At 35.6% G+C, this 12,468-nt stretch overlaps 1 protein-coding gene across 1 annotated transcript in view; it reads left to right on the top strand.

Moving 5' to 3' along the window:
• PRMT3 (protein arginine methyltransferase 3) overlaps positions 1–12,468 on the top strand; it is a 146,410-nt gene that overhangs the window by 78,165 nt on the left and 55,777 nt on the right. The window contains exon 11 of the mRNA XM_027852674.1: positions 765–843. Within this exon, the coding sequence (XP_027708475.1) occupies positions 765–843 (79 nt within the window). The remainder of the gene's footprint in view (positions 1–764; positions 844–12,468) is intronic.

Here is a 12,468-nt window from a genome sequence, read left to right as displayed (position 1 = left end):
AACACACAGAGAAGAGGGTGAAGAGTCAGTGAAGGAAATAAGAAATGAGCAGGTTGAAAGTTAGGAAGGAGAACCAGGAGACTGGGTAGTCCCTGGAGACCTAGGAGAGAGTATCCAGAAAAATGGTGGTGCTCCAGAGTGTTAAATACTTCAGAGAATTACAGAAGAATTGGTCCATATGTAATTAGAAAGTCATAGTGATGGAAACTACATATGATAAAGGGGATAATATTTGAGCAGATTTCTTGGTGTTGGAATCAAGGGGACAGATGGATACCTTTCCAAGGAATACCTCAAGCTGAGACAAGAGGAAAGTAGGAGAGAATGGGTGGTGGTAATGAAGAATTTTGAGGAAATTATTATAGTCTCAGTTATTTAGTGAGACAGAATGCTAATTGATTTGCTAGAATTGTGGAGAGAATTGAGAGAGGAAAAGGATTTTTAGATGAATTGTAGAGTAATAGAGAACTAGTTGAGGTTATGATGTTATCTTATTGAAATTTAATTAAGAACCTTTTGATTGGAACAATGACAAAAGAAGTATTCTGGAAGGTGGGATGAAAAAACTTGTCCATGATCATACCCTGACCTGACTTGATGACTGTCATTCTGACAGATTTAAGCTGTATAAAATACTGGATATAATGAGAGATTACTGAGTATTTAATTGCATATTATAATACAAAGTATTATAATTCAAACTAACTTGATCACAGAGTACTTGCATGCTTCTAAAATCCATTTTTTTTTCTTTTGCTATGCAGGGCTATTTTCTTCTCTTTGAGTCTATGTTGGATTCTGTCATTTATGCGAAGGACAAATACCTGGCAAAGGGAGGATCAGGTTTGTATAGAATTCTCATTTAAATAATTTGTTTTTTGTCAGAATAACCCTTGGACTTCAGATAAACTAAGCATGACTGAGAAAATTGACACCAGATATGAAAGATGCTTCCATTAGCAAAATCTTTGAAGTCATTTGCTTATTGGATTAGTAGTAGAGCATTCTATAAGGTAGTTAGGTCTCCAAGTTATTGGTTTCCTCAAAATTACTTTGTGTAAAGTATTTAAAAATAGACTTTGGAATCTTTTAGATATTCTTCACTTAATATCAAGACCAAATCAAACAGAAGCTATTTTCTTTTTTAAAATGTATGTCATTTAGTTCCTTTCCAATATAATATTTTACAATAAGGTAGATATAACTCACTTTAATGGCAAATTTTTCATGACTACTGAAACTATAAGCTTAATTTCACAATTTCTTGTGATTTAAATGGGAACATTTAAAGTGTTTCATTATTATATTTTTTAATCATTTAAAAAGCTTAATAATTTAAATGATTAGATTTTTAAAATAATCTTTCTATTTTTGAGAAGGCCTCCTTTCATGCCCCTTGAAAGTTTTCTTTAGGATAATGCTTTAGAGTATAAAATTAACTTACCATAAATCTTTTGTTAAAATGAAGATGGACATACATAAAATATACTGATTAAGTTGAATAATTCTTCTGCCTTTCTCCCTTCCTATCCCATACACCTATCTAAGGCACTGACAACAGCATGGACATTGATTGTATTTCACAGTGAAATACTACATTAAAAATATTGATTGGATGTGATTGAAAGGGACTCACTTTAACATGTATCATAAGATATATGTACCTCTTACCAGCTGATACCTAATGAAATTATGTTGGTATTACTGTTACACCTTGAATCAATGCTTTTAGAAGTCCAGGGAGAAAGAGAAATATGCTTCATTAGATGATAGTAACATTTTTAAAAATTGGGGTGTGGGAGGAGTAGATATGGGACAGTATCCATTTAATTCAGTGTGATCAAAGCATGTAATTTCTCTTTGGCAATATTGTCAGTTATATGCTTCTATAGGAATAGTGTGATTTTTTTTTATTGTAATACAATATAGTGGCCATGATCCATACATATTGAGTTGAAATTCAGGAAACCACATCAAGACCTTTGCATAGTATTCATCGATCTTAGAAATTCAGTGACTGGCAGCTACTTAATAAGTTTGTATTGAATTCTCAAGAAGTTCATTAGAATCCTTAGGCTATATATAATATGGCTGCTCAGTTTAAGTTGATGAAGCAGTATCCAAACTATTTCCCGTCACTAGAGGAATGAAGCATTACAATCTAATAGGTCTATTTCTATGCATTTTATTTTTTATCTTTATTTTTTTTCAAAAACTATGAACTTAAATAAAATGTGTTTTTGTATTCATACTGGGACAGAAAAAAAGAATTGTATGTAGCACTGCAGATCCCTATATTTTAGAGCTTATGATGGATAGTTTATGCTTTTTAAGTATGTAATAAATTCAGGATATAACTTGTAACTTTCAAGGCTATGCTGCTTGTCTGTGATTCTTTTTGACCACCTTTTTTCTGTCTTCTTCTTTGAATTTAAAAATATTCTTCAATGAGATATTTTTTTTTTTGCAGTCCTATCCCACATCTCCCTATTCCCCCCATTTAAAAAACAACAAAAAAAGAAACCCTATAACATACACATAGTTAATGGAAACAGATTATAGCATTGGCTGTGACTGAAAATGTTTGTCTTATTCAGCATCTTGATTCTATTAATTCTCTGTCAGAAGAGGGATAAACATGCTTCAACCACAGTTCTCCACAGCTGTGATTGGTGATGGCATTGAACAGAGATGTAAAGTCTTTCAAAATTGTCTTTTCAATCCTTGCTTTTTACTTTAAATTTATTTTTATTTTAATAAACAAAAATTTACCTTTTTTTCCCTCCCCCAATTAAAAAAGAAAAACAAGACCCTTCTAACAATTATGTGTAGTCAAGTCTGTGTCCAAAAATATATGTCTCAATTCTGCATTTTTGGTTCATCACCTCTGTGTTGTGAGATGGGTAACGTACTTCATTATTAGTCCTGTGGAATCATGGTTGGTCAATTTTTGTTTATCTTTACAATGTTGTTTAAATTGTTCTCTTGGTTCTGTTCACTTCACTTGGTATCAGTTCGTATATATCTTCCCAGATTCCTCTGAAACTGTTCCTTTTTTCATTTCCTGTGGTGCAATAATATTCTATCACATTCATATATCATAATTTGTTCAGTTATTGATCAGTATCCCCTTCATTTTCAGTTCTTTGCCACCATAAAAAGAGCTACTATAAATATTGTTGTGTGTATATAGATCCTTTTCTTTATTTAATTGCTTTATTTAATTTGCTTTATAGATCTAGTAATGGTATCATTTGATCAAAAGGTATACATAATTTAATGACTTTTGGAACATTTGTTTCCTGGCCAGCTGGACCAATTCATAGCTCCACAAATAGTGCATTAGGGTCCCTATTATCCTGCAGCCTAACACCTGTAATTTCCCCTTTTTTTGCCAGTCTCATGAGTATGTGTTAGACCCTCAGAGTTGTGTTAATTTGCATTTCTGTAATTGTGAATTATTTGGAGCATTTTTTATATGGTTGTTGATAACCAGGATTTTTTCCTTTGAGTAATGCCCATTTGTATCCTTTGACCAGTTATCTATTGGGGAATGACTCTTGCTCTTTTATATTTGAATAAGACATACATATATATATATATGTATATATATATTATGAGTTGCATTTGTCAAAACTTGCTGCAAAGATTTTCCCTAGTTAATTTCCTTCTAATTTCAACTGTTGGTTTTGTTTGTATAAAAAAACTTTTAAATTTTATGTAATTTTAATTGTTCTTTTTGTCTTCATTGATTATCCCTATTCTCTAGTCATGAAATCTTCCCCTGTGCATAGTTGTAAAAGTTATCTCCTTCATTAGTTCCCTGTTTAGGACATGACCATTTTTAACTGACAAATAGGTATTTTGGATGTGAAATGTTGATTTATACCTAATTTTTCTCAAGTTGCCTTCAAATTTTTTTTTTCACTTTTTATTAAATAATTAGTCCTTACCCCTAGAGTTGAGGTTCATAGGTATTTGACATCAGGAAAGATCTTAGAGATAATCAAGTTCAATCTCTCTCTCTCTCTCTCTCTCTCTCTCTCTCTCTCTCTCTCTCTCTTTCTTTTGTTTGTTTTTGGTGAGGCAGTCAGGGTTAAGTGACTTTCCCAGCGGCACACAGCTAGTAAATGTCAAATGTCTGAGGCCAGATTTGAACTCAGGTCCTTCTGACTTCAAGGCTGGAGCTCTATCTACTGCGCCACCTAGCTGCCCCCACAACCTTTATCTTTTTAAATGAGGAAACTGAGGCCAGTGTAACAAGTAGCAAAGCTGGGATTTGAGGCCAAGTGTTATGATTCCTACTGTGATACTCTTTCTAATGCAGACTAGAAAAAAGGAATTGAGAGAGGCAAACATGAGAAAGAGAATAGTTTTGGAACAACTTTGAACAGCATGAGGGTTTTTCTAACTGGAGGCTTTTGGTGATTTGTGATTGCTCCCCACTTTTCACTTAATATATATTTCTTTAAAAAGCTGTAGAGGGAACCATGTGGGCATGAGGGGCCATTATTTTGCTTCTAGGCATAAAATGAGCTAATTCCTGTAACAGGATAAGGCTGACTACATCTTCAGATACAGCAGGGAGGAAAAGGCTGGTGACTGCGGCTGGTGTTACTCTGGGATTACGTTGAGCAAGGTCTGAAGGATTCCATGGAGGCATCAGTGAGGAACAGGTTACTAGAACAGTAGTACCTGTAATAGCAGATGTGCTGACATAGGAGAAAGTACAGGATTTGGAGTACAAATCCAGCTTTGAACCCTGGGAGGGCACCTAATAGCTGAGTGACAGTGGACAAGTCACCTAGGCTTTCTGAGCTTCAATTTCTTCCGTTTTGAAATGAAGATAATACTTGCACAGCCTATAAAGCACAGGGTTATTTCAAGGAAAATTATCAATTTTAAAAGACTGTGTAATTGTGTTACTGTTATTTTGTCATCCATTTCTGCTGAATTCATTAAACAAGTTATCTGTGCCCTTTTGTGACAGGGACACTGTACTAGGTGCCAAGAATAAATTGACAAAAACAAAACAGTACCTGAAAGCTTATAATTTCATAAATTAAAAATCTAATAAAATAAGGGCAGCTGATAAGTGCTTCTTATATCTGCCATCATCAAAGAATTCTAGTATGCTTTAGAAGCACATATTTGTAAACCATTTATATATATATATGTGTAATATATACACACATACATACATACGTGTATTTATATTTATATATTCATCACAATTCATCTTTTAATGACCTAGATCAGGTACTTGTTTGTCTCATTTTTTCTCAAATTGATGTTATTGAATCAATGTGACTATTCCCTTTAGTAATACAAATTACAGATATTTGCCCATCTCCTATGTCTCTTGTCCATGTTCTCCTATATTTTAATATCTGCTGGGTTCAGTCCAATAAAATGGAATTTGTGATAAATGTCAAGTCTTACACTTCATTTAAAAAAAATCAGGCTAACAAGTACAAGATTTTGTCTAAAAAAGATCTTGGGGTTCTAATGTACTACAAGCTAAATATGAATCAGCAGTCTAATGTGACAACTAAAAAAAGTTAATATAGGTTTTGACTTCTTTAAGAGAGGAATAGCTTCCATGAATTAATTTTGCTCTGGCCCGACCACATCTGGAGTATTGTGTTCAGTTCTGGATGCCACAGTTTAGGTAATACATTGATAAGATGAGAGCATCCAGAAAAAAAGCAACCAGAAAAGTAAAAGGGCTTTAGTCCATGTTGTATGATGATTAGCGTAGAGGAAAAAAAAACTTTAGGGGTGGGAAGGACCACATGATAGTTGTCTGTCATGTGGGAGAGACATTAGATTTATTCTGTTTGGCTTTAGAAGGTAGAGCCAGTACAACATGTGAAATATGCAAAGAGGCAAATTTAGGCTTCATATCAAGGAAAGTTTGTAATAAATGAAAAAATTCCCAAGTGGAATGGGCTATCTTAGGAGGCAGTGAGTTGCCCCTCATTGGAGGACTTCTAGAAGAGATTAGATAAATACTTATCTGGTGTGTTATAGTTGTAATTCCTTCTCTGGTCTAGAATGAACTAGCTGGCTACTAAGATCCCTTCCAACTCTAAAGTTCTGTGATGTTTAGAATGATAGCAGTAAAATAATAGAATGGTATACACATTAATGTGACCTACTTGAGGCAATGTCATCTCCTGCTAAAAATAGTAATCTTGATGTCACAAAAGCTGGATGTGAATGCCAGCTCTAACAATTGATAGCTATGAACCTGGGCAGATCACCTAACCTCTCTGAGCTACAGTTTACCGCATCTATAAATTGAAGAAAATAATACTTGCACTGTCTACCTCTCTGTGTTACTGTTCTCAGGAAATTGCTTGTAAACGTGAAGTATTAAGTAATGTTGGTGTTTTTGCTCTGGTTTTTTTTTTCCCCCTAAATCAGGTTTTCTCAGATATTTTAGAAGGATGCACTTTGATTTTTTTGTTTTGTTTTTGGTGAGGCAGCTGGGGTTAAGTGACTTGCCCAGGGTCACACAGCTAGTAAGTGTCAAGTGTCTGGTCTGAGGCTGGATTTGAATTCAAGTCTTCCTGACTCCAGACCCAGTGCTCTATCCACTGTGCCACCTACCTGTCCCATAACTGTGTTTGTTTGTTTTTTTTTTAACACGACTTTACAGCTTATTACAGCTGGAAAAACCGATGGTGATAAAAATTGGGAACTTTCTCTTCAATTTTTATATCCTTCACATTGTCTGATATGGTACTTTTGCATGTACCTTCATTAGATATTTTAGTGCAACCAGTAGGCATTCAAATGAAGAGACTAGTTTCTTAACATTCAAGTGAGTGTTGTCCTTTAGCCTAATCACTTTGGGAGGCAATATACTTATTCCAGTGATGCTGCCATTACTCATAACATGTTTGGGGAATTCCTTAAGGAATTCCCTTCAGATCCTATTTGGTTAAATTTGTTTCATAGTCACCTTTTGGTTTTGGTCAAAAAACTGTTATTTCCCTTGATTCACCAGGCTTGGTCCTGAATGACTTTTAACTGTTTTCAGAAATCATTTCTGTCTTTAAAAGGCAAACTGTTGCTGCTACTGAGGAGATTCAAAAGATTATTTTGTATGAAATGAAGGCAGTTCTGAAAGCAGTGCTCCAAAGGTTTTTAGCCATGGCAATATCATTAGAATAAATGTGGTCTTCTGAAGTGAATCCTTTCAAGAGGAACAATAACATTCATTCTGATATATAAATTCTTGTATTTATGATAAAGGTTTTTTTGTTTTTTAAAAAATATTTTATTTGTTGTAAACAGCCAGAATTTGCCTTGTTACCCTCTTATCCCAACCCTCCACCTCAGTTGAGAAAAGAAAAACAAAACCCAATACAAATGTAGTATAGTCAATCAAAACAAATTTCCACTTTGGTTATGTCCAAAAAATTTTGTCTCATTCTTCATTCTGAGTCCTTCTGTATCTGGAAGTGAGTAGCATGCTTCATCATTAGTCCTGTGGAATAATAGTTATTACACTGATAAGAGATCAGCGCAGTAGTATTCCATTACACTTATATATCATAACTGGTTTGTTTTACTTAGGACTGATCCCTCCCTGAAAATGCCCTCCCTTCAATTTCCCCTCCCTTCAATTTCCCCTCCCTTCTTCATCCATTTTCCTCCTATTTTCCTGTTGAGTGAGATGGATTTTATATTCATGTGTGTGTGTGTGTGTGTGTGTGTGTGTGTGTGTGTGTGTGTGTTCTTCCTTCTTTTGACCAGTTCAGATGATGAATTTCAAATGTCAGCTGCTCCCCCAACCTTCTCTTATTTGTATAGCGAGCTACTTTTGCATCCCAGTTATGTGAGGTAATCTTCCCTAACCTTCCTTTCATTCCCCCACCTCCACCACAGTATATTCCTTTCCCCTTCTCTTTTCATTCTTTTTGTTTTTGTTTTTTGCTTTTTGGTGAGGTGATCAGGGTTAAGTGACTTGCCCAGGGTCACGTAGCTAGTAAGTGTTAAGTGTCTGAGGCTGTATTTGAACTCAGGTCCTCCTGACTCCAAGGCCAGAGCTCTATTCACTGCGCCATCTAGCTGCCCCTTTCTCTTTTCATTCTTAAGATCATCAAGATATAACAGAAACATTCCCAAGCCTTTTCTAATTGGACCCCCTCTATCTTCTCTTCCTTAGCAGAGATAGGAGACTATGGGTGTGTAACATTGCATATACTCTCAGACTCAATTGCTGTGTTAGTTTTGCTGAAGTGTGTGATTTTTTTTTTTGTTTTTTAATTTTTTGGTGTAAGGGATATGTAAGAGGGTTACAACCCTCTCTCTCTGGAGAGGGTTGAAGGGAGGGATATATTTGAAAAGCACAATGACAGAAATTTAAATTTGTCAGCAGTTTGCACAAACCAATATGTGAAGGTATGAATCCCCACTGTGTCATACAGCCTCTGCCTGAAAACCTTCAAAGAGAAGGAACCCACTACCTCTCAAGGCATCCTATTCATTCTTCTTTTGGATGTCTCTAATTATGAGGAATTTTTCCTGAGATTAAACTGAAATTGGTCTTTTGCAGCTTCCCTTCTTTGTTTCTAGTTCTGACCTCTAAGGCCAAATATAACAAGTCTTCCACATGGCAGATCTTCACATAGTTGAATATAACTACCTTCTTTAGCCTTCTTTTCTTGAATATTCTTTCCCAGTTCCTTCAGCTAGTCCCCAAATAATAAGGACAGGCCCTTTACTACCCAATTTTGCTCCTTTAGATGCTCTCTGGTGTAGTAATGTTTTTCTTAAACTGTGGAAACTAAACTCACTACTCGAGGTGATTGAATGAAGGTGGTACAAAAAAAACAAAGATATAGTTTTAAAAAGGAAAGAAAAGTTCACATAACTTTATAAGTCTACTTCCTGTTTGTTAATAGGTTGACTGGCTTATTGATCTTCTCAGTTGAGATAATGTCTATTGGACCTATAATTTCATTGGTTTAGGGAACTCGAGAGGAGAAGCTTTCTCTTCTAAGGCTGGGAAAAAGCCTTCTCTGTAACTAGTGGTCTTAGAGAGTTCCCTAAAGTTCTATGAGATTAAGTGACTTACCCAAAGTCCCATAGCCAAGAGTTGTCACAGGTGTTGTCACAACCCGGAGCTGAGGCCAGCTTTCTAACCACTACCCTACATTGTCTGTCAATAGGTATGAAATTTCTTTGAAAACTCCAAAGTGATATAGAAAAATAAGTTGTTTTATGTTATTATTCATGGCTATTGTGGGAAATCATTTAACCATATTTTTAAAGGAGATGGCTAAAAGAAAAGGGTTACCAACTATGGCACTCTTCTGAGAGGTGCTATTTCTGAGGCTTCTAACTGTATCAGTCTATAAATCAGCCAGCAGGAGAGGGTTAGGCATCATAAGACATAATTCTCAGTAATTCAAGTAGGTCACCTATTTAGAGAATATGTTGGTTTTAAGTTTTGCAAACATCCACTTTGTAACTCTCAAAGGTTTAATGAATATTTATTAAAGTAAATAGTTTTCTTTCTTAGCAGACCAAACTTTTTATGTTTGTTTTTAAATCATCATTTCAAATCATCCATTTCATTAAAAATTCTTTGGAAATTGATTTTTAAAAATTGTCTAAAGAAATTATTAGTTTTTAAAACATAATTTCTTCAAAAAAGGATTTAGACATCCTTAAAAATGAATTTTCATCCATTTTACCAGTTTCCTTCCTTTCAATCACCAAGTATGTATTAGGCACTCACTGTGTGCCAGGCACTGAGCTGGACATTAGGGATATGAATACAATGAATGAAACAAGCCTTCCTTGGAAGAGGCTTACATTCTAGTGGGGGGATACAGCAAGTACATATCTAAGTATATTCTGAATAAATATAAAGAGAATAAATGCAAATAAATGCTCTCAAATACTCAAATAAATTTGTGATTTTAGTCATTCTGGAGCTGCCTTCAACAGTGCCAGTTGCAACTGATCTGTGTCTGCCCATCTTCTTGTCCATATTGTCCCCACGATTCTCCCCAGGGGATCTACCTGATATTCTGGAGGCCTTCTTTTTCTCCTAACACTGTTAGGATACCTGAGGAGTGCTCTGGATTTCTATCAGTCATTGCTCATCCTTCCACATCTTTTCCTCCTGTCTTATAATTTCTAAAGAGCTACCACAAAAACCTATATGTACGATGTCATAAGAGAAGAATATGACTTTTTAAAAAATGAACTAGTCATCTGGTGAGAGCAAGAGATAAGTAATAGATCGACTGTGTTCATATTATGGTCAAGATATCAGGAGAAAGGGAAGACCCCTTTCCCCACCATCACCCAGTACATTGAGTGGGCCCTTGTGTCAAACTAAGGAAGATATGAACAAGAATAGCATAACATAGGGAGAAATGGATGGGTTATGGTGTTATTGAAAGGAAATTCTATGCGAATCTATGAGAGCACTGAATGTTATAAACAAAAGCTTAGGGGATAGAAGACTGATATATAAAAGAGCTAAAGAGTAAGTTCAATTAAATTATTCCACATAATATAATAATGCAACTAAGTATTAAAATTTCATTCCGTATTCACTGATATAGCTAGCTAGAGGCAAAATTATGAAGTCAGAGAACTTTGTCTTCTGTGAGTCCCCCACCCCAGCGCTAATGGTTTCCTCTCTCTCCTCACCTTTCAGGTGATCATTTGAGCTTTCTTTTTTCCATCTCTGCCATTCATGATAATCTTCTCTCAGGAAGGCTCTAATAAATTCATTCACACCAAGGCATACACTATGTGGTTTTTTTTCTCTTTTCTTGTCTTTTCTCTTCAAAGCATGTGTGAAGTGACTATAAAAGCTAGGTGTTTTTTTATTGTTGTTTAACACTCTGTCAGGGCTAAGTGTCCATTCAATGTACTAATTGCTAATTAAAGCCAAGATAAAGCATCTTGGGAGAAAAGAGAGGAAGCCTCCAGCTAGACAGATACAGTCAAGAGCTGACACATGAGTTACAAATAAAAATAGCCTTTCATTTCTAGCAAATATAAAGGGCAAAGAGACAAGTCCAAGTAACTACTGTCTATGTTCAAGGTTCAGGCCGATTTCCCTCATAGAAGAGAAGGTTAAAGGGCTCAAGGAGCACTATCCCATTTTCCAGTTATTAGAAAGGATGAAATATTCCTTTGGGAGTTGAGGGGAAATAAGAAGGACTTAAAGGTAAACACAAAAAGAAAGGATTTTAAAAGGTAGACAGGAATCACAGCTGGAAGAATGTGACATAGAAAAGGAAAGGAAAAAGGACCACTGAACAGAATATTTGGAACTTAATAAGTGATACAAGCTGAGGCTTTTCCTGGAGAAGAGAGAACAGGACAGCTTGAGGAAGAAGCAGCTATTTTTATTTCAAGGAATGAAGATTTAGATGCACAAATACTATCAGCAAGCAAGCACACCAAGTGCTGTGCTGAGAGCTCTGGATGCAAAGAAAGGCAAAAACAAACACACAATCAGTCCCTGCCCTCAAGGAGCTCCCAGTCTAAAGGAGGCAACATGCAAACAACTGTGTACAGACAGTGTATATTCGGGATCAGTTGGAGGTAATCATCTCAGAAGGGAGGCGCTAAGATCAAAAAGGACCAGGAAAAGCTTCCTGTAGAAAGTGAGGCTTTTAACTCAGAGGTGAAGGAATTCAGAAAATAAAGATTAAGAGGAAAGAGCGTTCCAGGCATAAGAGACAGTCAGTGAAAATGCCCAGAATAGGAGGAGGGAGGGGCTTGTGCAAGGAACAACAGAGAGGGCAGTGTCTGTCAGTGATGACAGATATGCAGTGAGGTGTAAGGAGTCTGAAAAGTTTGGGGATGGGGGTGGGGAGGTTATGAAGGGCTTTCAAAGGTAAGTGGAAAATTTTATATTTATATTTAAATTTATATTTTGGAGGTAATAGGAAGCCAATCTTGGTATGTGAGGAGGGGGTCAGCAAGTAAGCAGGAGTCCAGAGATAAAGCAAAAAGTTTTATCCAGCACTGGGTAAATACAGGTTCTACAGATATTTTAAAAGGGAAAGAGGCCTTCTTGCCATCCCTAGAATTATGCCACGTCTCCTTACAAGAAGAACCTTGCTTTCCAACTCTTATTTGCTATTGATGCAGCTGTAATGTTTTTAAGAAGTGAAGAAATTCTAAAAATATGATTTAAATTTACTGTTAATAACTTGGCATGTTGTCATTAATTTTTTTCTGTGAAAACTTGGTATTAGGCAAAACAAAGTTGTGGAGGCCAGTTAACTTAAAATGCCATGAACCTTCTTCCAGTTTGCATCTTGGACAATTGGCCAAATGACATTAAAGTGATAAGCTTACAAAGTCGTGTTAAAGGGAACTTTATTTTGAGGTTTTGTTGCCACATTATAATGATATTATTTTTAGATGACAATTGGGTCAACATTATAGAGAATGTCTCCTCCTCAATCAGCAGCA

This window comes from Vombatus ursinus, unplaced genomic scaffold (assembly GCF_900497805.2).
Source record: "Vombatus ursinus unplaced genomic scaffold, bare-nosed wombat genome assembly UNPS02009770.1, whole genome shotgun sequence".
In the NCBI taxonomy this organism is placed as follows: Eukaryota; Metazoa; Chordata; class Mammalia; order Diprotodontia; family Vombatidae; genus Vombatus; species Vombatus ursinus.
The sequence above is the reverse complement of the archived record's forward strand: the minus strand, read 5'-3'. Positions and strand labels throughout refer to the sequence as shown.